Source organism: Wasmannia auropunctata, unplaced genomic scaffold, assembly GCF_000956235.1.
Source record: "Wasmannia auropunctata unplaced genomic scaffold, wasmannia.A_1.0 LD335634.1, whole genome shotgun sequence".
Classification (NCBI taxonomy): Eukaryota; Metazoa; Arthropoda; class Insecta; order Hymenoptera; family Formicidae; genus Wasmannia; species Wasmannia auropunctata.
Genome location: NW_012027256.1, coordinates 9,775 through 35,967, shown reverse-complemented (window position 1 = coordinate 35,967; position 26,193 = coordinate 9,775). Strand labels below are relative to the sequence as shown.

At 46.1% G+C, this 26,193-nt stretch overlaps 2 protein-coding genes across 3 annotated transcripts in view; one reads left to right on the top strand and one right to left on the bottom strand.

Moving 5' to 3' along the window:
* LOC105456524 (collagen alpha chain CG42342) overlaps window positions 1-21,901 on the top strand; it is a 142,387-nt gene extending 120,486 nt beyond the window's left edge. The window contains exons 10-25 of the mRNA XM_011700624.1: window positions 1,921-2,047; window positions 3,746-3,834; window positions 4,639-4,728; window positions 4,815-4,859; window positions 5,527-5,553; window positions 5,745-5,780; window positions 6,320-6,424; window positions 7,163-7,207; window positions 8,325-8,387; window positions 15,345-15,371; window positions 15,669-15,722; window positions 16,441-16,467; window positions 18,159-18,194; window positions 19,698-19,832; window positions 20,475-20,731; window positions 21,846-21,901. Coding sequence (XP_011698926.1) covers window positions 1,921-2,047; window positions 3,746-3,834; window positions 4,639-4,728; window positions 4,815-4,859; window positions 5,527-5,553; window positions 5,745-5,780; window positions 6,320-6,424; window positions 7,163-7,207; window positions 8,325-8,387; window positions 15,345-15,371; window positions 15,669-15,722; window positions 16,441-16,467; window positions 18,159-18,194; window positions 19,698-19,832; window positions 20,475-20,600 — 1,032 coding nt within the window. The 3' untranslated portion in view covers window positions 20,601-20,731; window positions 21,846-21,901. The remainder of the gene's footprint in view (window positions 1-1,920; window positions 2,048-3,745; window positions 3,835-4,638; window positions 4,729-4,814; window positions 4,860-5,526; window positions 5,554-5,744; window positions 5,781-6,319; window positions 6,425-7,162; window positions 7,208-8,324; window positions 8,388-15,344; window positions 15,372-15,668; window positions 15,723-16,440; window positions 16,468-18,158; window positions 18,195-19,697; window positions 19,833-20,474; window positions 20,732-21,845) is intronic.
* A 1,824-nt stretch (window positions 21,902-23,725) lies between these two features.
* On the bottom strand, window positions 23,726-25,709 carry LOC105456522 (putative peptidyl-tRNA hydrolase PTRHD1). Of its 2 annotated transcripts, none has more exons than XM_011700623.1 (3): window positions 25,192-25,709; window positions 24,142-24,318; window positions 23,726-23,951 (listed from the first exon to the last, which is right to left on the bottom strand). In XM_011700623.1, the coding sequence occupies exons 2-3, from the start codon at window positions 24,313-24,315 to the stop codon at window positions 23,757-23,759; spliced, it is 369 nt and encodes a 122-aa protein (XP_011698925.1). In that variant the 5' UTR covers window positions 24,316-24,318; window positions 25,192-25,709; the 3' UTR covers window positions 23,726-23,756. The 2 variants fall into 2 exon arrangements, with proteins under 2 accessions (XP_011698925.1, XP_011698924.1); XM_011700622.1 differs by having other exon boundaries at window positions 25,468-25,708.
* Between the last annotated feature and the right edge of the window lie 484 nt (window positions 25,710-26,193).

Below are 26,193 nucleotides of genomic sequence, written 5' to 3'. Positions count from 1 at the left end.
ACCCGGGCCCCTTGCAGACGCGGTTTCGGACACACAGAAAGAGAGAGAGAGAGTTAACCTTCGGCGCAACTTCGGTAGCAGTTCCGCTGCAGTTTCGCGGTCGGACCACGACGGTAAACTCGCGGGATACACGTGTCCGCCCTGCGCGATACTTACCTCCGGCTCACCGAACCGTAAAATTCGTCATTCGACCACAAAGCAAGCTTCGCTCGCAACTTCGCCCGCGTCCGCTCGATTTGCCTCTCTAACGAGACGCGAAGCCGGGGAGATCGCTTGTCCCGGATGCGCTGCGTGCGTCCCGATTGCAAAGCCGCGGCCAAGTGTACGTCTAACTACAGCTAACGTATACGGAGTGCGTCAAATTTGTCCAAAAATATCTTGGGGATGCAGAATCCCGGAACAACACTTGGAGTTAATACTCTTCTGAGAGTATTTTAATTTGCGGATGGTTCGCAAAAATCTTGATTTTTGCGGAGAGACCTTAGATTATGTTTTTCAACAGATTTAAATTTGCGTGCAAAATTTAATTCATCTTCTTGGTGTAACGTTCGTAAATTAGTTAGAAATTTTTAGTTTAAAATTTTCGGGTACAAAGACGCTAATGATTTTCTGCGATATTTTCGCTGAACGTCAAAAAATTCCTAAGATATTTTTGGATTGGACTGTGTAGATGTCGGCCACGTCTTTTTTTGGGATGACGGGGGTGACATCGAGCACTTTTAATTAACGTTTGTGTGTGTTTTTATGTGTGTGTACAGTTAGTAAATGATTCTCGGCGCGTAGTGTACGTAGCTTGTGTAACTAATTTGTGTTTATGTAGCGAGTAACACCACCCCACTACTTCTTCCCCCGTTGTATCGGTTCGATTCACTAATCACTAATAACCACTACTACCCCCGGCTTGTTGTTGTGTTGAGGCTCTCGCAACCCTATCGACTGGCGATCGCAAGCGCCTGCAGGCTGTCGCGTAAGTATTCAAGATCCTGTCAAAGTATGTAGCTTATACTGTCGCGACCATGGTCTCTTTTTCTCTCTCTCTCTTTTTTTTTCTCTGTGCTCATTTTACGCGCGATATTAATAATTTAATTTTATTTAATACTTTTTCTGTATCGGTCCTGCTCCTCATTCGCCCTCTCTCTTTCTCTCTCGCGAAACATTTCTCGATGAAAACCACCATTTTTACAAATTATAATTATTATTTTTTCAATTTAATAAAGGGCTTCTTTGTTTTTGTTATGTCAACTTGTTAATAATATTTCAAAGTATAAATTATATCACGTTACATTTTTACGATGCATGGTAAATTGAAAAAGTTTTTTATTGATGTGTAAATGTACGCGGGACTGCCGATATATAATAAGTCATAATTTATGGGATACCTTTTTGCGTTTTGCGAATATAAGAAAGGAACCCTATTAAGCACAGTAGAACTGGCTCCACAGGTTGTAATTATGAGGAGAGACTATAAATCATAGATTGCTATTGTAGCACGAGAGAGAAAGAGATACACTAGTAGTCCTCAATTTTCTATTAAATTTGAGCCCGAACTAACGAATCCTCCGTAGTCGCATGAGTATATTAGCAGTCGTTGTCTACGTCACGAAGTAAAAACACTGTAAACGTTTGTTTTAGATGCGAGTGTGTTTAATTGTGTTGTGCAAAAAGTAGCTGGACGATCTTGGCACTTAAAGTAAAAAAAAAATGAGATACCATAAAGGCAAAGTGTGAAAATTTGAGAGTACCAAGATCGATCAAGTGATTGACGTAGATCTCGAAGCACCATCCTCTCCTCCTCTCCCTCCTCTCTGAAAGAAGGCAGATTAACGCTTCGTTACAGAAGCAAAAATGATGAAAAAAAAAAGAAATTGCACAGCGCACATGGAGGACCTGGTTGGATCTGACCTTGCAGTGTCATTGTAGGGTTTCAAGGGTGAGAGCGGTTTGGCAATGGCGAGAGGTGTCCCCGGCCTGCCGGGTCCGAAGGGTGAGCCCGGCGAACGGGGTTACCGGGGCGAAAAGGGCGCCATAGGAGACGCGGGTTCAGCAGGTAGATTACCACGAAAGCCATTCTACCGCGGCGGGAAAATTGGCGGTAAAAGACCGAAGGATAAGCACCGAAAAAAAGAAAAAAAAACGATCGTGTCCGTCCCCCTTATTCCTCGTGGGATATCCTCCCGCGAAGGTCCGCGTTTCTTTTCGTACCTTCGGCCGCGCCTCACCGCCCCCGCGCGAAAAATCCGAAAATTTACGGAGGCTCACGTGATCTTTTCCAGGACGATGATTAGCAGTAATAGCCACATCTTCTTGCAGAAGATAATCTGCGATCGACGACGATTAATATCTATCAATCAGATTTCATCGCTAAGTTTTTATTTTTTTATTTTCTTATTTTTATTTATTTTTATTTTTTTATTGATTTTTCTATGAGTTAATGTTTGATGCGAGAAGCCTCAAGATTCACGGTGTATCGAGTTTCTTCTAGGAAAATAAACAGGCGAATACTCGTCGTATACGGCTCGTTTAACTTTACTGGGTCATCTCTCAACTGGCACCGCGCCTTCTACCGAATATTTTTGCATATAATCGCATGAAAGAATAACGTCTCATAATTTCACGGTATATATATGCGAAGTGAACGTGACAGTTAAAGAATCCTATTTTTCGTATTTGATTATGCAAACATATAGAGAGAATAATGCGGGTCCACTGAACGGACGGCCGCGAGATCAGTTCAGCTTTCTTGTTTAAGTTTCCCGAAGATATGTAATAGCGGAACGATTCGAAAAGTTCTCTGACGAAACTTCAAAATGACCCCCGCGTTTGCCCCCCTCCCCTCCTCCCCGGGGAAAAGAATTCGAAGGCTGCGCGCCCTCGATTCTCTCTTCCGGACGTCAAGCGCGCCTGCTTCGCTTTCCGCGAAAAATTTTAATCAAGAGTTAATAACGCTGTTCGCTCGATGGGGAAATTAAATATTAATCCGCTTCGTATCGAATGGGATGTTTAATTAAACGTTTGTTTTCTAAAAAGGGTCGTCGGGCGATCGATATTTATCATCGTTATATCGACGGACGTGAATATTATTACGGCGAACTTCGACGGATTGTCAGCGTGACAGTCTTCTGATAAATGCTTTTCATGACGTCAATCGCAGTATCGGCAGAGCATACAAAAGGTATTGACAATATTTCATTGACTGCCGCTTTAAAAAAAAAAAAACCTAGTAGACAAAACAAATATGTCGAGCATGCGAGATTCGAGTCAAGTCGAGTCAAGTGTTAAGAACGTCGCGGGTCAACCGGACTTTTTATCGACTTATTTGAACGTAATACCCTCTATTTTTTTCGTCATTGAAAAGAACACGATCGTATATTTAAAGATCCCTCGATACTTATGTTAGATCGACAATAAACGTCGAGTGTCTGCGGATGTCTCTCGGGAGGGGGTGAGCTATTCCACCGAGACGCGATAAACACGCCGGAAGTATTCCCGGCACGAGAAAATCGCCCGGGGCGAAATGAAAAGTCGGAAGGGATGAGAAGAAAGGGCGGAAAAACGACGGAAGGAAGGCGAAGCTGGGCAATACGCGAGATGAGGGAGAGGGAGGGAGGGAGGAGGTTTCTTGCCACGCGCGCGTTTACGCGGAATTGCGGGGCGTCATCGATCGCGCTCTCGCGCGCGAATTAATCTAACTTCGGCGAGCCTGAGCACAAACCGGGCGGCTCACGACCGGCAAATTCGCTTTCAGGGCCCAAGGGTGAGGTGGGACTGCAGGGCTTGCCGGGGCTCAACGGAACCGACGGCGATCCCGGTATCCAAGGACCCCCCGGATTACCGGTAAGTGTGACGCAAATGAGAAATGGGGTATTTCCCCAAATCTCCTTGTCTCCCACGCCCTTCACGGTTGTAATATTCGGGAGACGTTACGTGCCCGCGCCGTGTTTTACAAAGGTGGCGAAAATTTAATATCTCTCTCTCGCGCGCCGCCGTCGGACTTTTGCATAATGTCACCAGCGTGCTTTACGTTACAACGATTGTTGAATCGAGTTGAGAAAATGCGAGAGAGAAACTCCCGGGAGGTTTGTATAGGAAAATAAATTCGTAGCATATGTTACACGTATTGTCCATTATATTTTTCGCCGTGTTTTCCGACGCTTTAAGATTTAACGATATAATAATTTCTTTCAATAATATCAATTTATCTTTTACATAATTGATATATTTTAATGTCGCATCAAAATAAGTAAGTGCATTATTGTGTAAAAGACTTTTTCAAATCCCGTCGTGTCATAAATAATCGCCGCATATTTTGAGCCTTGCGATATAATTAGCGTTTTCTCCAAACATTTAAAGACTATTACGAATCCTGCAATAAGGGTATATCCGCAATATATCGAATATCGTAATACATTCGCAAAATAACAGATATCTTTTTTATTATACGCTGACTTTCAACACACAATACCTGTAACATCATATCGATACAACTCCGATCAATTGTACATATAGTATTACGAGTTTTGTGGTAAATCTAATTAATATGTTGTTCGATATTACGTAGAAGGGATTTTTTAACGGAATCGGGGAAGAATAAAGTTGTAACATTTTATGTACGTCGCGCCCGTCTGTACCTCATTTCAGGGAATATCCGGACCTAAAGGTGAAAAGGGCGACTACGGCGACATTGGTCCCCCCGGCCTTATGGGACCTCCGGGTCTACCCGGCCCACCGGTACGTAAGCGGCCTTAAACGCCGTCGCTTCGAACGACCCTTCTTATCGTAAATATTTCGTCTTATGTGATTCTACTTGTCGACAGGGCTATCCTGGGCTGAAAGGCGAGAAAGGAGAGAAAGGCGAATCGGTGAGTGTGTTTGTCAGATTTATTACTTACGTTGCTTCGAAAATTAATGTGATAAAAAATAATCAATTTCTGCTTAATAAAGAAAAATTCAAACTTTAACTGATATAATATAATATAATAAGACTGATAATAAAAAGACTGAATATTGATATACGGAAAAAATTATATAAGTATAACGCGAATTATATATAATAAAAGAAATATAAAGGAATTACATTTAATATTTGTATAAAAATTTAATATTTTTAATTTTTAACTACATTTTTATTATTTTTGTCTTTTTAAAATCGTGACATGCATCGAATCGTGTATGCAATAATCGTATGAAATACGATCTCATCGGAGCGATATTGCAGAAATTAGTTTCATTCAGGGATATCCAATAAATTTAAACAAGATTCTATTATCGGAAAATAATACCGGTATATATATATTTTTTTCTTTTTACGATCAATCGCGAAGCTGTGCGCCGCATCTTCCACAGATGCCAGATCGTATTTTCGTCACATATATAGCTTCACGATCGATCGCAGTTTCGGTGTGATCACGATAACGCGCCGGAACTGCGATTTCAACGGTACTACAGGCGGTGTGGTGTGTTAGGCAGAATCTCACGATAAAATGAATTTCTTTTCATGGCGGGACATCGACCCTTCCACCCGTACAGAAGTACAAAAAGCTCAGGCGAAGACAGGTATGTGACAGTTCGTATCTCAAGTATCCTCGTGTCTTCATCCTCTCTCGATCGTGCGACAAAGGAGTCGCCCTCGATTGTGGAAGGATGCGCGAAGGAGGAAATCGTTAATGTGTTGTATCAAAGTAGCGTGTAAACGCGATGTCAGTGCAACATGTGTAAACACGGCGAATACCGCGTTTTGTTCGCAGGGAGACGGCACGTTCGAGATGAACGCCGGGGAAGTGGTAAGTTAATTCGAGACGAGAGCGCGGCGCTCTCTCGACGAACGCGAACCGCTAGTTACGCGCGATATACGGTAATGTCCGGTTTATAAAAAAATAAAATAAAAAAACAAAATAAAATACGGCAGGCAATATCACTTCGCTACCGTATTGTCCGTTCGAAACGGGTTTTAAATTTTCGTGGTCGCGTCGCCATTGCGACACCGACTTTGTCCTCCGTTACGGCCGCGTTTTATGTAGTTACGTAACCCTTTGCGGCACGATTTATGGGGATTATAAAGCGATTCGCCCAAAGCTTGTAAAAGTTGTCGAACGAAAACCCGTTTTTTCCCTCTCGATTTCACGGTATAACGTTCATCATTCGCGTCGGAATTTTGTAGGACGACGGAATGCAACGTATTTGTTTCTCGACAATTATAATCGATTGTTTGATTAATCTACACAGCGATTTTAGAATTTAAAATTGATTCGCCGCAGGGGGGATGACAACCTTTTCCTTATCGATACAATCATTTCTGACCTGTGGCGTTGTCGATGCGCAGATAATGGGCCCGCCCGGACCCCCAGGACCCGCTGGTACTCCCGGACTGCAGGGCCCGCCCGGGATCAAGGGTGACAGAGGACACGACGGCGCCAAGGGCGATCCTGTCAGTAACCATTATCTGTATCTATTCATGTCCGCGCGCGTACACGGAAATATGAAAGCGCAGTTACACACGTCCGCGTTTTCGCGCGACGGGAGTAAAACGAGTGTGTTGATTTCTCTCTCTCCGAGGCTCGCTGCAGACATCGAATAACAGAATCGATCTGTTTGCGTCGCTCCGGTTTTGCGCGCAAAACCCGTCGCGAAAACCTTTTATACATCAACTGTAGCTCCATATTTTTATTTATCTCCGTCATACTATGAATTTGGGAAGCGTAACGACTACCAGCGCGAGCCCCGGTTATGATCGCAATAATAAATGGCGTTATTTTTTCACGTTATTAGTTTAGTCCGTGTGTGTTGGGGTGAGCAAAAAATTTACAGCACGCTCAACGCTATAACGGGATTTAAAAAAAAATTCATTCTCTTGAACATTTTAACTTTACAATATCTCTTTTTTTATATTTTTTTACGATATCAAGAGTAAAAATCACGGATCGAGGAGGATGTTCGCTCCGTTCGCGATAATAAGAGGGGAGAAAAATTTCGGCGAAGGGGGGCACGCGGACGCGCGTAGTTGAGAACCTCCCGAGAAAGATCGCGTTAGGCGATAGTGACTCCCGAGGCGTGAAGCTATTCACGCCGGTGATCTTTGAGATCACCTTTTTGCGTGCGCGACATCCATCGCGATGCGGACAAGCCCCGTTCTCACGCGTCGCTCTTTCTTTTTTTCACGTTACAGGGAGAAAAGGGTGGCAAAGGGGATCCTGGTCCGATGGGACTGCCCGTACGTATTTTCTCTCCAGATTACACACGGCATGCGCACACACGTTCTCACACGTGTGTACACACGTGTGTACACATGTACACACTGCACACACACACGCGCGCACACACACATGCAACACACGCGTAGCCTTAAGCGCGCTCTGAAAAGGAAGCGCGGATACAGGACGCACAAAGGCAGACAGAAAACGCAAACGGGGATTTCCCCGCCGCCGCTCCCCTCCCCCAGGATTCCAGGGAGAGGGGAAAGTCCTGTGTCCTTTGCTTTTTCTCGAAAAAATCGCGTTTCGAAAATTCCGAACGTTGCGTTGCTATATAGTGTTAGTGTCCCTTTCAGTCCATTTTGCGAGTTTACTACTACGATTTATCGATACATTTTTCGCGCGAAAACAGAAAGACAACGAGTTTTATTTTATTTTTTTTCATCAACACATCCACATATATACGTGACACACGAGATTTCTTTTTCTTCACTTTTTTGATTAAACGAAAAATCTTGGGACTGAAAGGGGATTGTAGGACGTATTGTGGCACGTGGTACACGGAAAGAACGATTTTGTTGGAGGTCTAAAAACTTTGCTAAATACAAATCTGAAAGTAATTTTTGTTGAAACATAGAAATAATTTTATTGGAAAGTTAAAAATGATAAGCATTGCTATGAAAACGATTTTGATATTCTAGCAATCAGTTTGACATTCCAACAAAATTATTTTGATTGTTGAACAAAAATTTATATTTTCAGATCTGTATCCAACAAAATCGTTCTTTTCGTGTATAATTAACGAATTGGACTTTATCGCCAGAGCGAAGTAGGTACACGAGAAAGAAAGAACGGGAGGAGGCGTGCGTGCGCACAATGTTACGAAGGTATACGCATTCTCTCTGCATGACAAAAAAAAAAAAAGAAAAGAACGAATACGAAAAATACAAATACGTTAGAGCCTGCATTATTACTATATCCTCTCCACCTCTCTCCGTGCGCGACGCGGAGAAGTCGCGCGCTTTGCACCTGCGAGCGTGCGGGAGCCCGCCGATCGGCGCGGGGTCTCCGCGCGAGCCGGCGTCGGAAATCGGCGGCGAGACATCGCTGATGAGCGTTCTGTCTATCTACTTTCAGGGCCCCATGGGACTGAGGGGAGAGTCCGGAAAGCCCGGGGATTCCGGGAAACCTGGCCCCATGGTAAGAACGCGGACCTCCCGCTCCTAACGTCATCGTAACTTGGCGTCGCCGCCGCGGAATTCGCTGATAAGCCGATAAGTGCGTCTCACAATTATATCCGCGCGACGCAGCCTGGCGAGCGTGCTGTGCCTCTCGATCGCCCCTCGACAACGTGCGCTCACTTCTGCATGTACATAACGATACATTACCAGGGAAAAAAAGGGGCATATAGGGGGGTAAGAGGGAGCGTCGACGAGCGCGGCCAACGTCGTCGTCGCGAGTGTCGAGCGTGGCGATTCGAGAGGAGGCGAGCGGACGCCTGGTAAATACTTCGCGCGAGAAGACAGTCGCTTCCGCCCGACGACGACTGAGCGCCGTTAAACGCCGAGTTAGATTGATAGAATTGCAATCGCGAGACGTTCAAGTCCCGGATTGTCGGTCGGGACCGTCGAGCGCTGCCGATCGGTCGGTCTCGTCTGTGCCAGCGAGGTCACACGCGCAGGTGACCGCAGACTCGAGGTGTCTTACAATTAGTGCGAAATTCAACGTCAGCCTTCTCCGGAATCGAGGAGGACCTGATCGATGCACTTCGGTGCGCGGCGGAACGCCGAGATCGCGCGATTTTTTTTCCCTCACGGGGAAAATAGTATACGAACCGCGTACTTCGATCGAATCTCGGAGAGACACGTGCGTCTCGCCCGCTCCGAAGGAATACGCGCGCGCTCCTCGCGGCGTTGGGGAGTCTTCAGCGCCGACGGTGTTTCCTCGCGCGCGACCTCGCTCGAGAACGAAATCCAGAAGCCGGATACAGGTTCCCCTTAATGTAGCCTCTGCGATCGTAATTTTTCACAGCGTTTACAGGCGTGGAATAGATTCGTCGAGCGACTCGACTGAAATCGCCGCGCCGACGTCTAACGTCTCGGCGCGGCTACGAGAACGCGGAAGGTACGTCTTCCAGGATAAATACTAAAAAAAAAAACCTCGTCGAGGTTTTGGGCACGAAGTGTGAAAATTACGCCAGTCGGCGAAAAATCGGAACCGGACTGTCCGGTTACTGCCTAAAAATTATTTTAGAAGAACGGATTCTTTGACGAATTTTTAAAAGGTGTATTTTTTCGACGTCTCTCCCGTAGTAATTATAAATCGCCTGGAATTTATTGGCCGAGAGAAGAGAATTTCGATTCGTCAAACAAATCGTTGCTAAAATATCTTCCCGAGATTCATATCCCATGTATGTTTCGATGCCGCGTATAACACACCGCGCGGGGAGCCGCGCTTGCCCCCGCAAAGAGTTAAACCAGATTTCGGTGGGATGGACGACGTTAATGAACGACGATTAATTCGCGGGCAAAGAGACCGCGCGATACCGCACGTGTTCGCGTTTATAATGAGGTTACCACGAGATTTGGTTTACACCACTTTCCGAGCAAGCCGGCGCTCGCTCTCGGTCCGCGCGTTAACGCATCGCCACCATCCGTCCTCTTTAACTTACTCTACGTGTCGACTTGATAAGCAAAACCGCTCGCGCCGACCAGACGAGAACAGGTTTTCTCGATCGCGGACACGAGTGCTCTCAGAGTTTGGTGGGTCTACGAAAGAGATACGAGCTACTTCGCCGTCCCGCTAAATTTTGTATCAGCGTATACGAAAGGGAAAAAAAAAGCGTAAACGGACGCGCCGTTCTCCGACGGACAAGTCATTAGCGTAAGCATGTAAAGGACTTCTCGATCTTATCGAATAAAATGTGAAGGCGGTGCTTTAGTTATCGCGCAGTATCGCACTATAACGGAGTTGAAGTATACGATATTATTTCATTGCATTATATATGAGATATTCGTATACACTGTTTGATAATTTCGCGTTATTTTATCCCCTCGGATATTCGACAAATTTACGAGTGATTTTAGTATAGTAATGTTTTGCACAAAATCTAAGGAGCGTGCTTTTTTTTCTTTAGGAAATTCAATCTTTACTTAAAATAAAATACTTTTTACAAACGCGTTAAGAAATTAGATGAAGGCGCAGTTGCTTGAAACGCGGGTATCGAAAGAGCAGAGATTTAATTTTTGTCTAAGCCAATTTGACGAGCTTTTGAGAAACAATTTTCACAGTCTGTCCCCTTGTCTGGCAAAATCTACTTTTCCGTTGTGCCTCTCCTGAGAATAATTCAGTCGGCTTGTACTTAACGAAAGCTCGCTCTCGCAGCATTCGCCGGCACCTAATAATAACCCAGCCATTTATCATGATTCCTCTTCGTTTCTACATTTCCTCGTAGCATTCCAGTCGCATTTCACGAGCCATCAAGAATTCCGCACAGTTAACATGGGAAATTCTGCAAGATATATTGACGAGGGGGAGAAAAGAAAAAGGGATGGGGAAACGAGCTGAAAGGGAATAAAAATTAAGGCTGCCGATCACATCGCTATTGTACTAAAATCGACGTGACGTCAAAAGCGAGAAATCGGACGCGCGATCCTTTCTCTTGCGCGCGCGAGATAGTCGAAGCGCGGATGTAACGATAAGATCTGTATCGACGTGTAGGTGTCGCGTTGAAAAAAAAAAAAAAAAAAAAAGAAAACTTTCCTGATTACTCGTTACTGGCGTCATCGGGATGGCTTCATCAGGATAACATCGATAACGATCTCTCATCTCTCTCAACGCTGCTCGTTCCGGGATCCGCGAACCATCATCGTTGATATTAAAAACGCCGTTGATTGACAAATGAAATTCGCTAGAAGCGGCTTCTACCTCGCGCGCTGGAACAGCTGGATGCGTTTTAAATCATCGCTTGCATAAAGCTTGCATAAAGAAGCAGCAGCAGTCGAGGCGTGGCAGAGCGGAAGAGGGAGAAAACGGTGGGGGAGAGAAGATCGGTGTGTGATCTGCAGTGCGTGTCTGTATTCAGGGGCCCCTCTTACATTTCGGCGAGCACACCTCTTTTACGAGAGTCGTGGGAAACGTTGGTGATATCGCGCGTGAGCATCGGTCGCGAGGAAATTTCACGTTCGCCGAACAGTAGTAAAACCGTTTCCGAGACTGGCCGCCGCGAATAACAAGTAGGAGATGTACACCCGGGGTCTCTCTCGTCCCCTCCCCCTTCTCTCTCCCTCTTTCTCTGCCCGTTTTCGGCTTTTCCGCTCTACTATCCCGTCGGGTGCGCTAACGTGCTATCGATAGCTCGCGAAATTTTCCTGCGGAAACTCTAACGTAGCTGAGAAACAACACGGGTTGCGTGACGTTTTCATCAATAATAAAGTCGATACGACGTGCCGCTCGTTGGCGATACGTAAACTAGACGTCAACTGCATAAGCGTTCGCGGAAAGTGGACGCGATTTAACCGTTTTACGGATAGTCAATAATTTCGACAAGCGAGTTTCTCGACGACGTGGGTCGACAAATTCGCGAGTTAACAAGTCCGCCCTTTGTTGTTTCACGAAAAGTGTTTTGCGAATGCTGACAGAAAGTGCGGGAGAGTTTCGTTATATCGTGAGTTACGGATCCTCGCGTCGGCTCGGAAATCGCACGATACAATCGCAAGATGTAATTAACCGGTGGGCAAGTCACTTGGCCTAAGAAGGATCTTGTTCGAGGTACAACGAGATGCCCCTATTCAAGCATCAAAGGCGATACATTGAAAAGTCGAAGGTATTGACCACTTCCTGCGGAAGATCTGCGATCGATGTGCGACTCCGATCCGCACGGAAATTGATTTATTCGTAATTGAAAAATGAATCCCTTTAATTTGAAAATCTTAGAAATGCGATAGATCGCGATTAGAAAGATCAGAAAGTCGACTCATCCGCGAGTCAGAAATTAATAACGATTTTCCATCCAGGAATTAACAGTAATTGTATTAAATTCGCGTCGAGAAGCACTGTTATGTCGAGGCATATCGAGCCGTTTAAATACTTTAAATCAACTTCCGCGCCAATCGATCGCTCACCATCCTCGGCGTCTAAAAATACAAGGGGCAAGGAAGAATCACGCGGAATGTACAGTGTAGAATAGACAGTCTTTATCTCTTTCTCTCTCTCTCTCTCTCTCTCTCTCGGCGCGCCGTCACAATCGATGTACCGTATACCACGGACTATACGAGCGGAACTACTTCTAACACCCCTGTGTAACACCCCGATAAATTAACGCAGATTTAGTCTTAAGAGGATAACTGGACGAGAGACTGCGCGAGAGCGAAACACACACACACACACATATTCCGTCGACACACTCCGAACAACACACACACCGACGACTCTATTCTGGCGGCAATTTCCTCCTATGCGTGGTGTAAAGTCCTACCGACAGTTTACGACGCCCACATATACATATTTAATTACACGAGCACGGAAACACACGGCATTATATGTATACAAACGCTCCACACGTTATAACACGCGCGCGAGACGACAGTACGTGCATATTACACGCGGAAAGGAACGTATGAACGTATATGAAAGCGAGGAGGAGGAACGCAGTCGCCGCGTCGAGATGCGCAAGTCGAGAGATGTGTATATAAATATACGGGGCGATTCTCACAATCCTATCGACGCGAATACACGCACGCGGTTTCTTCGGGACGCCAGAACGGAGTTTCTCAGTTTTATCACGTTAGATACTCTCGCGCGAGTATCTCGTTATCTCGGCGAGGAGGAGGAGGAAGCTGCATGTAAATCGACGACGGAAACGGTCTGTAATTATCGATCCCGCGGGACAAGGAGGATATCTAACGCTGTTGTATGCTCAAGTCGATTCGATATGCAGTCCCAGCCTCGCCGAAATTTCAAGTAGCGGGGTGGGTGGGAGAGGGGGGGAGGTACTCGCGCGGAGCGAGCGAGAGTACTCATTAAAAAGTTCCGTTTTAGCGCGCCGGATAGATCACGAAAGTTTCGCTCGATGAAACTCGGGGAACTCGCGCTGTATACTCAATTTGTATGTGTATGTCTGTAAATGTAAGTACAAGTAAAAAGGTGCGTGCGCACACGTGACTGCGCGTGTCGCGCGCAGGTATACGCACACAGGCTGTCGCGCCCGTGTCGAGGGCCCTCTTCTTCGCGGCTATGGAATTTCGTCGACGCGAGCCCTCTAAAACGACCTCTTTCCCGTAATGCTGAAAATTCGACGGAATCTAATTACGATGATTCCCAAGATTAAAGGGAGGTTCTTGCCGAATTAAAACTGTACTCTCGCGGAAGCGGCTAATTTTTCAGCTAATTTAAAACGAGCTTTCGCCTTAACGAAAATTTCAACTTTACCTGCCAAATATTTGATCAAATTCTCGCCCGAGCGAAAGTCGACTTCGCGGAAGGAGCCGTAATGTTTCAGCCGACACGGGGAGAGACACTCTGTGTGCACGTATACATATATATTTGCGTATACGTGTACAGGTATACGTACGCGCGAATCCTGGCAGGCGCGTGTACGCGCGCGCGTACGCGTGCGTTAATTGTTAAGGCGGCGCTCCTCTTAAGCCGATCAACTTAAGGCGACCTAATTGAATGCGTATGTGAATACTGAACTCTAACAGCAGTTTTGTTTTACATTGTCCCGATTAATAAACAGAATGTGCATGTGCCTGTGTCCTTTGCTTCTAAAAACTGCCTACCAGATTAATGCTTTCACACACACGGTATATAATCCAAGTTAACAAATAATCAGATACCTCTTTGCTTCTTTTTTGCATTGTGCCCCACCCACCCTCCGCCGACTGTTTGCGACTCGGCCTTTTAATATCCGGATAATCACGAGCCCTCCGCTCACTTTCGTTTCTTCCGATTTCTTCTCTGCGGATGTATCTGCGTCTGTTGCAAGTTGCAAGTTTGGGGAAACGACATTAAAGAGACAAGGAAGAGAGCAACGACCAAAAATTAACACGTGTTAATTTGCTGCGACCACACGACACGGTGGCGTTAATCGGCGGATCGTTCAGGCCGGCGATTAATCTTGCTACCTTAGAAATAAGATCGAAAAAAAAGAAGAGCAAAAAGAAAAAAGAGGATAAACACAAAGACGCGACAAGCGTCGACACTTCGGTACCGAAGTACGCTCGTTTTTTTTTTCTTTCAACTTTGCTCAAGCTCCTGCTTTACCTACCACGACGTCGACCGCCCTCGATTGTCAGTCTATCTCTCTCTTTCTCTCTCTGTCTATCTCTCTTTTTTTCTCTCTCTCTTTCTCGCTCGGTGTCGGGATTAATTTTTATAATACGAAAGCGCGGGGATGAAAATTATCTTGCGACGATGGGTCGATGATGAGCTTCGTGGTTGAAAAGAATGGTAACCAAACGAATCTAATTCATTACACGCCGAGTGAGAGTTTTAACTCCCGGAAGAAATGTTTGCACATCGTTTTTAAGATCAGAAACAGCTCCGGAAACGTTTCCCCCGCGTCGCCGCGAAATTATATATAATAAATCCGCAGTTACACCTCAAATATTTACTGAGAATGGCGCGGGGGAGGGAATTCGTTGCAACAAGAGCGCGAGTACAGAAATCCAATAGAAACGCAATTTCATTACAACGAAAACCGATCGAATATCCCCGGCCAATATCTGTACCGACACATCAAGCGCGATATAGCGCAACTATAACTTAATTTGAAAATCCGAACGAGAGTTTCGAAACTTCATCGCGTGCGCGCGCGCGTGCAATCGAGGGAGTTGCAGCTATATGTATTTATATAGCGAAACAGCGGAGCGCAGTGCAAATATTCTTTCTCCCGAGCTGACGGAATTTTCGCGCGAATCGATCGCGTCGCGACGCGACGCGGGGGAGAAATTAAAACGGAGGACCGATCCTGAAACACTCGAGGGCGCAGCGACGGTGTCAAAAGGGCGATCTCTAAAAATAAATAAAAGTCATCCCCCCCCTCCCCCTGACTCCGCGACAGTAGTTTTTAAGTCGCTGTCGACAATTATTACACGCTCGAATATTAAATCGATGGGCTACGGTCGTGTATCTGACGAGGTTTCCTCTACCTTTCAGGGATCACCAGGATTAGACGGCATGAAGGTGAGCGATCCACGGGATGACCCCGTTTTCACTATAAGATTACCTTTCTCGTTCTCTCGGATACACGCTTCTATTTCCGTATTTCTCGGTGTCTCGTCTCTCGTCTCTCTTTCTCTCTCTCTCTCTTACACACACACACGAATCCGAAATAAATATAATCAATCGGTCCGAGTAATTCGAACCGAGGCCGAGAAAGAAACGCGTGCGCGCGATTTCATCCTCCTCATTTGGCTTTCCTTGACGACGAGAGCGAGCCGAGTTGCCAAAATCGCCCGTCATGTTTCTTCGTACTTTCAGGGCGCGCAGGGCGAGCCAGGGACGAAGGGAGAAAGGGGAGATCCGGGATTGCCTGTAAGTCCTACGCTTCATCAAGTATTTATCCGCCGTCGAATCTGATCCGTCTAACGGCGCGATATCGCCCGGCACTCGTGTTTATATCGAGGACCCTCGGATATATATATATATATATGTATCTATATACGGATTATATATATATATATATATATATATATATATTTCCGAGATTTACCGAGTATTATCCCGGGGCAATCTTGCCCTTCATCAAACAATAATTTTCCGGTTTCGCGGTCGGATCGGTTCTGAGGCGATCTTGATAAATATTTTACAGATAGATTTCTCCCTTTATACATTTAAAGTCGACCTCCGCGACGATTCAATCGGATTCCTTGACAAATGAGGCCGCGAATAAAATCTCCGTTTGGAGGCGGCGTGCGCGCGACGAGAGGGGACTCTCGGCGCTCTCATTCGCCTCGGTTTCTCCTTCCGCGAAAATTTCGATCAAACGTCAATCGCGATGCCAATCGAACGCGGCCGCGCCGATCCCAGCTCTCAATCTCTGTTTCACGTCGCGTGCGCGCCCCGTGAATCTCCCCGTGAGAGTCCCCCGTGATCGTCGCGCCGGCACGTACAGAGATCGAGATCATGTCCGAGGAACGAGGCGTCAAGTCAACCCGCTGACTCGATTACATCTCACCGTCGCGTCGCGTCGTCGTCGTCGTCGTCGTCACGGAGAGGACGCGCTAACGAGTCGATCTGTGTTTGTCCCCAGGGTACTGACGGGATTCCCGGCGCGGAGGTACAGTTGGCTTTCGATTATCGCTCGTCCTCCGGCGCGACTGCGACACAGTCTGACACGGTCTGACCAGCCCGGGGTAACGACGACACATTCCGCCTGATCTACCCCGGGGACTGTCTCGGAAAAAAAAAAGAAAAAAAAATCGAAAGGAGCCCTCTCTTCTTGCCTCCTCCGTCCGATTTCGAAGAGAACGGAGCAGCGTCTTGCGCCTTTCTCCCTCTTTCGTTCGGAATCTATCATCGCAAAACTGTTTTTTTTTTTGCGTTCCTTTTCAGTACATTATATTATATTCAAAAGCCCGTCGCGTGTCACGCAGATAATTTTTTGCATTGCTTAAACTCGCTCGAGGTATACAGACTTTTTTTTTACAGCCGTTCATTCGGCACAATTGAGCGTGTTCCGACGCGATCGATTCCGCGTGTCCTTTAATATTTTCGCGCATAAACAACGTTCGACGTTTTGTGCAAAGAGAACCAGGTTGCTCGATGCCTGATATTATTATTTGCGCGCGCAAATACACCGGGCGAACGTATATTATACATAGCTGTTGAACCCAATTTAAGAACTAGGACTCTCCCCGTGTGTACCACCTCGTACGGCACATGACCAAGTTTAGAGAGGGTCGCGCGCCCGATCAAAATTTACGGCTGAATTATAACGGAGGGGGAAACGCGCAACTCCCTCGTGCTTCTCTCTCTCTCTCTCTCTCTCTTTCACTCTGGAGTGTCCGGAAGGATGCTCGAGCCGGTGCTCGTGTGACCGCTCGATGCGCACCAATGCGGGAGCGTATAAACGGAACGACTCTCTCGTATGTACCCTCGAATGCACAGGAAGGCATTTGAAGGAGGATAATCCCTTTCACCTCTCGACATACGACAGCTATATCGTCGGATACCGCGCGCGGCGCGCAAATATTTCCTTTTTATCTAACGGGATAATAGCTCTCCTTCTCCTTTAAAGGAAGGAAGACGCGGCGCGTGTATTTATTAAGTGTACACATTAAGCGTATACTGTTAATATAGCGGAGGAAAGAAATTAGAAAGTTATTAATACACCTCGCATGTATTAATTTTTTTCTCCTTCGAATTTGCAACTTTGGACATCGCGATATTATTTACGCAAATATAATTGCACGCGAGTCTGCGACGAAATTTCTAATTGCCCACGGAAGTTAAACTGAATCTAAAACGAGGGGGGGGGAGCAGGGGAAACTCTCTGTCTGTGTCTCTCTGTGTCTTTCTCGCGTATCGGTACCGCGTTTATTGACATCGGATATTCTCGGTTTATTGACGTCTCTCGTCGGAGGGAAGAGCAATAACCAAGTGATCCACTCGAAATGCCGTGCCCGTGGTTCCGGCTCGCGAATCGATATGCCACCCTTTCCCGCCCCTTTACGAGGGGGGAGGGAGGGGGGGAAGCTCCCCGATAGGTGACGGTTGACGGTAACGGAAAAGCTGCTCTGTGCCGCTGATCGATATAACGTATATACATATACTATACGAGACATCGCGGTCACACGCGGGCACCCTTCCTCGAGCGCCCTTTCGAGCTTGGAAAAAGGAAAAAAAAAAAACAAACAACAAAACGCTTTTTCTCCTTTCTGGAACGACCGTGCGTCTCGCGCGCGCGCAAAACGACGGCCAGCGATTTACCCCGAATAAATTCCTTTTGACCGTGTTCACCAATTCCAGGGACCGAAGGGAGAGAAAGGTGCCAAAGGCGAATCTGTGAGTATTGACTTAATTCGAGTAATTCACGTTTTCGACGCGCGTGCTCGGCCGCGCGGCGCCGATTGAACGCGATCCACTCGGGAGTTACATCGTAACTCCCTCTCTCTCTCTTTCTCTTTCTCTCTATCTATCTCTCTCCCTCTCTCTCTCTCTCTTTCTCTTTCACGAGGATGCGAAAACGATCGCACGTGATTAGATCGTTTGTATGCTTTGCGAAGATTATTTGCCGAGCGATAACTGAACTGGACCGGGAGAGGAGCGCTCGTATCCGCGGACGCGGCTCGTCTCCTTGACGGACGTACAATCGTGCACGCATGTACCCGGGCGAGTTAGATGAATCCTATCGTACACGGAGGATCCTGTGCAATTAGTCGATTAATTTACCTTATACTGCCAAAAGTCATCGAGTTCGAGATGCCGGACTGGCCGGCCGGTGCGGAGGCGAAATTAATTACCGTCGTTGGCTCGGCAACGTGGACGAGGCATTCGCTTGATTTCGAGTAACTATCGGGTAGCGACCGACGGTTTCGAATTGGGAACGGGAGGGAATCGATCGTTTGCGCCGCATTTTCGCACGTGTCGAATTTCGTGACTCTGTTTGCCGCAAACAAATCGCGCGCGCGGTTCGCGTCCTTTCGCATCCTCGTGCTTATCTTTTATTCACGACTATTGCTGCAAGCACGTCGGTGGGACTCCTCCGTGCCACCGCCGACGTCGTCGTCGTCGTCGTCATCGTCGTCGTCGTTCGACGATGAGAGGAGACTGCGGGATCTCCGCGGAGCCACAAGGTCACGAAAGTGTAGGAAGCGGAGGAAGCTCTCTCTAGTTGTAGGAACACGGAGAAGAATATCCTCCTACACACGCCCACCATTTCCCACCAAGTTCCACATAAGACTAACACACTTTGCGCGTACATAGAAATTTGTAAATATATATCTATATAAAATATATATATATATATACATGTATATATGTATATGCTGCCACCACCGTTCCGTGAAAGCGCATAGTGACGAGGCGCGAATAATGTTAGAAGGGAAAACGCTAACATTAAACGCTCGAGGAACGAAGCGCCAACGGGAGCGCTGTCGCCGTGTCGCCTGTACCTTTTCTCGCGCTCTCTCGGAAAATCATCTCGGAGCCTTTTGACGGGGGGGAAAAAAAGAGAGATCGCGCCTCGGCGATCCGGTAATTACAAGTGAATTAAGTCGAAAGGGCAGTCGGTCGGGGCCGAGGGGAGGGGAAAAAAACGGCGAAGACCTTCGCGCTCGTAATTATCAATTAAAATCCGTTATAATTAAACTTCTGCGACCCGCGACAGGCTCACCTTCGCTCTTTGTACTCGACTCTCGGGGTGTATTGTGCAACCGGATCGATCAAGTACTATAATGCATAATCCAACAATATTATGCCTGGCCTTATTTGCACGTCGCGTACTTGCATCGGCGGGGTGTTGCATCGCGCTGTCAGAGAGATGATGCATTTCGCGTGTGCGCGCAGGGGCCGCCGGGTAAACGCGGCAGAAAAGGCGACAAGGGCAACAAGGGAGATCAAGGTGTTCCAGGATTGGATGCCCCGTGTCCGCTGGGACCGGACGGACTCCCCTTACCGGGCTGCGGCTGGAGACCACCGCAGGTAATCGATAGCTTTATTTTGTTTCGGAGTTTCTGCGGGGGCGCAGAAGGGATTGCGGGAATAAAAGTTACGCCGTATATAATCTCGACTCGCGAGAGAGAGAGAGAGAGAGAGGTAAATTAGCGAAAAGCGTTGAGACAAGAGTACATTACGGATATTACGAAATTCTTGCGAATATTTCAGCGTATCGCGGCGATAACTCATCAATGGCGGCTGATAGCGTGCAATTTTCGATATAAAATTAACGGTCGCTTTTTCGCAGAATGAGAAAAATGCGCGCGGGTGTTTCGGTAAATGCCAATTATTTCGCGGTGCAACGGAGAGATAAATGAAAGGAGGACGCTCCGCAGGAGTCTCTCTCTCTCTCTCTCTCTCTCTCGCGAATCTCGAATTAATCTATTGACCATTAATAGAGCTTCCGCGAATATTATCGCGGCAAAACTCGGCAACGGTCCGAGCAAAAAACGGACCCCGCCGTTCTTTGCCAGTTATTACGGGGGTATTATAACGACGCAGAGCGCGCGGTATACACTAATAGTCTACTAACACTGAACGCGCGGGATAAAAGGGATAGAAACTGGGGGCTGGGAGGCGGGGAAAGTAGTGGGACTGGGGTACGCCTGGATTCTGGTGTGTGCTTAGCAGGACATCACGAGCACGTCCGCACCGGCGATCGAGGGTCCCGAGCCCGCGGAGACGGATTACGAGGAGCCGGAGGACGAGTACGACGACTACACGGACCCGAACGGGAACCTAGCCGAGCAATAATGCTCGTTTTTGTGTGCGCTGCCCTGATAACTCTACCGACAACTACCATCAATACCAACACTATCACCACCACCACCACTGCCACCCTCATCACTCGTCTCACCCCGTTCTCCCAAACTAACGTGGTCCCGGTAATTGCGAATCTCTCTCCCCCGTAATAATACTAACGCAATGCGGATGCTCGTCGACAGCTTGATCTCGCATTGAGATCCTATTTGCGCACGTTGCTGATACGTAATGCGATATCTATTGATTGCGATACGGACGACAAAACGCTGCTTTACGTGTGCTCGAAACCTAGTGGAATTCGCTACGCGAGTAGAATTGTCAAAATCTCTTGTGAGGCCTATTAACGGCCTGTTCCTTTAAATGCAAATCGCTCGCACATTTTCTCTTTGCCGTATTAGCGTGTTCACGAACTCTTATACGTTTCACGTATTGCTATACGTGTCTACAAAGTTGAATCTCTAATTTTTATGAATTATCAGAAATGCATGTATAATATATAATTATATATAATTTTAATTATAATGCATGTATTATAATTTGTATTAACCATTAGAAACGCATGTATAATTAATTTATATACAGAGAAATAACGATTTTGTTACGAGATCAAAAAATTTGGATCTGAAAATAATTTTGTTAAACCATCAAAATAAATTTGTTGGAAATTCAAAAGTGATATAAGCATTGCTATAAAACGTTTTGATATTTACGTTCTAGCAATTAGTTTGACTTTCCAACAAGAATTATTTTCAGATCTGCATCCAACAAAATCGTTCTTTTCGTACACAGCACGCAAATTTTTCATTCCTATACTCTTTGCAACTCATTAATTATATTAATATAACGTGATAAAAAATTTGGAGACTTTAAAGATGCTAGATTTCGTAAAAAAAAGAGAATTATTGAGAAAAAAAGGATAATTGAGAATATTACACACCTAATGTCCGAGATACACATCTTTTTAAATTTATAGCTTATGTATCTGCACCACCCTCTAGCTTGTGTGCTCGTTTCTCTCCTCCACACATCAATCTGTATGTATGTACATCCCGAAATTAAGCAATCTGCCGAAAAAATTTCTAGCAATCTCTGTGCAGCTTCTGTCTTGCCGCCCGTTGGACGCGTCGAGACGATTCCGTCGGGAATAAACGATCTCGAGCTTGCTTACGCGAGGAACAATCAATCCCGTTTCTTCAAAGAGAAAAATGACACCTATCCTATATTTTTGTTTTGCAGCTGAGGAACAATATCCTGCGCCGATGGCTAGAGGAGGAGGAGGAGGAGGAGGAGAATGGGGAGGTGGAGAACGAGCGGCAGTGATGTTGCAAGGACAATAGCGCATTTTTTTCATAAGGACTTCTGTATATCCTCCCGTTCCCGCCTCCGTCTCATTACGACCGCGTTACGAAGGAAAAAAAAAAAATATATATATACATATTATATATACGCCAAAATAATCATCTTGCCATCGAGAGTGTTGTAAATATGTGTACTTACAGTGTCTAGCGTCCGCAGTGCGTGTACATAAGTAATTAGAGCTTACTGCGAATCTACGGTCGTGTCGTCGACGGTCGTCGTATTGTCGGCCGACACGGTTTGCCCGTAAAAAAAAAAAAAACGTCACATACACATATACCTATAGCATGCGCACATAAAAAAAAAAAGTATACGATGATGGATCCGCGATCGATATCGCGCGCGTTCCGTGCGCGCGAGGAAGGACGGGGTGGAAAATTCTTATCCGGATGAATTCGCGGATGATCGTCGCGCGGAAGAGCGTCGCGAACCAGGAGGCACTCCGGAGCAAAACGCGGAGACGAGGGGATAATCCTGGAAGAATCGCAGTGAGGTGCGCGCGAAGGGCGCATCTCGGCGGACGAGCGTGATGGTGCGCGGGGATGCTGGAATGGAGACGCGCGTACACGCCTTCTGCAAGTCGTCGCAACGCTTCCTGCGAATCCTGCGGCGGTGAGCGCACGTCGAGGGACACACACTCTCTCCGCGGATTTGAGCGGAGAGCACGAGACGACGAGGCACATCGCAGCGAGGGAGCGGGGAAGAATCGCAACGCACCGATGGATTAGCTCATAGTCGCGCTCTGAGACGCGCTTCGAGAATCTGTGTTTTCCATTTCCTTTTTTTTTTTAATTTTGCAAACATATCGCTTGAAAATTCTCGTTACCGACTATGGATTTATGCGCCCGAAATATGAGACCGTATCTTGAAAGTTCTTTGAAAATTGCGCTTCTTTACGGGCGTGTGCGATCAGGTCGCCTTTCGAGCTAATCCCGCGCGAGAGATGTCGATCCGTAACCTGTAAAGAGACTTGCCGAGCTTCGCCGTTAACTTTCACCGTAGAACATCCGTAGACTCGCGCGACCAGCGGGAGCTTTTTGATACGACTAGTTGATTAGTGACGCGCGCCCGTCTCGCGTACATATATATATATATATAACTCCCGTCTAGGCTAGAACTCTAAAACGCTAGGTACCCGTGCGCAATGCAAAGGAAAGAGAAAAGAACTGGCGAAGGGCACGACTGTATACACGCGCATTGTCAATACCTGCGAGATAATACCGCGAAATAAATCAATGTATATCTTCTCGACTGTCAGAAATAACGAACCGCCGCGCCGCCGTGGCGTCTCGCAGCTGCGTTCTCTCTCTTTTTTTCTATCTCCCTCAGACGTGAGCCCGTAGTCCTCCACGCGCAAATATTTTCCATACGTCGGGAAACGATGTGGGGAAAGAAAAAGGGAGAAACGCAGAGGATAAAAAAGATAGCGAGCCGAGGTGTTGTCCGGATGCAGTATCAACGTTCGGACGCGTATAGAGCGCGGCTTATCTCCGGCGCATTGATCTTCCTCTCTCCCGCTCGAATAGAGTAAAATTACAAATGGCATTCTCCTCCGAAGTTGGTTTAGGCATTTATTTCGCGCGAGTGCCGGAGAGTCGTATCTCATCTACGGACCCTCTCAGGGTCGTCGGATCTTTCGGTTTTTATCGCGATCACGGCTCGCGCGTTTTTTGCAAGTATTAAAAACGTTTCGAACGGAATCTTTCGGGAGCGACGGATTAATTTGGATATAGTGTGGAAAGTAACTGCAGGAGACATTCTCCGTGCCCTTATCTTAACGCGATTAATTTATTATACATCATCCTTACATCCGTTATACACCTTGAGTAATTTGAACTTCTTGAAATGAGATTGTACCTTGTTCTTGGGATAGGGCTTCGTTGCCAGACACGTCGCTATTATCTCGGGCCGTTCTACCCACAGCTTAAACTGAATGCTGTCCTGGTCCAGCTTCTCGCGCAGCTGCTCCATTTCGGCTCCGTCGATCTGTCAATATATTCATACCCTCGTGATTTCACGCCGCTTTACGAGATACTTTACACGGAATAACGGACGACGGTTTGAAGTCAATTTCTCCGCAATTTGTGCGCGCACATGCATCGCGAAACGAATAGACTAACCGCGGATCAACGGCTCGTGCGAGCGCGAGCTTCCCTTCGCGAAAGTCAATACTCACTTCGAGGACCACCTTGTGCATGTTGTCCACATCCGCGAGGTAGGCCTGCGTGTCGGCGTCATTGTAGGATTGATGGATGATCGCGGTGCACGCGTGACACGCTTGGGCGATCATGGCACCCAACGGCCATCCAAGATCTGTCCGCACCAGCACGTACTGAACTATCCCAGACATTCTCTAGCGAGGAAGAGATTTATTAATGTAGACTCGTTTCGCAAAAGAAAAAAAAAAAGAAATCTTAGGACGATCTTAGGACGGAGTTCGGGCGAAGAACGGAGGAGAGAAAAGGAAGGGATTGCCGAGGGATCTCTCTCGCGAAATCGAGCCCAATTCCGCATTCGTCTGATGTTTAATAAAGATAAAGTCCCCCCCCCCCTCATCCCTCCCCCTTTTATCCCACCCAGGTTTCGATTAATTATTAATTATTAGTAAGTGCCAAAAAGTATATTGTCATTCTTACAGATAAGAGGTATAACGCAAATATAATTCGCGTATTATTTATATATCGGAATTGTGTATCCCGCCGGCGAAATCCGCGGCGTCGGTAGCGCGCGCGCGCGTCGCCGCGGAATCGCGCGTGTAGAAACACCGTTCGCTATAGCATCGTACCTTCGATGTCGCAGCATAACGCAAAAGATGTATTATTTATACAGATTGTTGTTATTAAAAGACAAATAACGCAGAAATAATTAGCACGTACGACACATTATGGTTTACGAGACGGCGATTTATTCATACCCCCTCCCCCCTTCGTCAACGACTTAATCCACTCTTATTTAACTATTTATCTTTTATCTTCGCTCTATCATTATTTATTATTCATCTTAATTATATGTTTATTTTATATATATATATATGTTAGTTTCTTGTGAAAAATGATCGTATTATAGTGTGCTACAGAGGAGCATTATAAATTGTACCGAGCTGAGAAAATATGGAAAGGGAGATATTTTGGCATTTTAAGAATCCGTCACGATACATTTTTAAGAAATATAACATACGTTAGTCAAAACAAATTGAATGAAGAGCTACAGCGATAAGAGACTTTACCTTTGAGCGATATAGAGACAGTTTACTCTTCGACAACGGCAGCGTCTGCCGAGAGGTTAACTGCCGTACGACCAATTCTTTTTTTTCAAACGATATAGATTTACCAACGGTAAAGCTGTCAAACGGTAACGGGCACGCGAATCGAAGTGTAACTCGGCTGTTCACTCAGTAAATTCGAAATAAAAATGAACTACTTCAATCCACGTGTAACCGTCGCTATCCGTCCGGTCAGTCCGGTGAGTTAGGTTAGGAACTGTAAACATCGGTGCGGCTAACCTCAGGAAAATAGGAGATTCGCTCTCTCAGTTCCTCGTCACCTCTGACCGAACCAGTAGTTCTCGCGTTTCATACGTCAACTGAAGGGAAAGTCAATCTAGGAATTTCCTCCGATTCAATCCTCCGATTCTAGGATTCCAACTTTTTTGGAAATGTATTTTACAGAGAGGATCCGAGAGCGAGACACGCCGACCAGCCGACTTTTTGACTATAACGCTAAAATCAGAGATCCTCTCTGCTAAAATGCGCTCGTGCACTAACGCCCTCTGAAAAAGTGGCTCCGAATTACGTAGCAAAATCGACTTTTCTGCTCGAGTAATACAATTTGTGGTGCGTATCCATGCTAGATCCGCATTTGAATTTTATGTATCGTCAATTGCAGGGTTATGCCGTAGATTTCAAGATTACGTCTACACGGATTATTTACGTGAAATCTACGTGATGTTTACATGGTCTTTTTGTTACATAGACAATCCAGACTTGTAAACTATGTAGAATATTGTAAATTGTATCACTAAGATATACAATATAAAAGAATTAAATTATAAAGCAGTCTCTACCCACAGTAGAAATGTCCAAAAATGTACCTAGGAGTAGGCTAAAGATACCTTTAGACATCTTTAGGATATTCTTGATGTATTTTGAACATTAATTAATTTAACTACGAGATTAAGATTAAGAATGTAACCAGAGAATTTTTTTTATTCAAATAGTAATTTTTTTTAC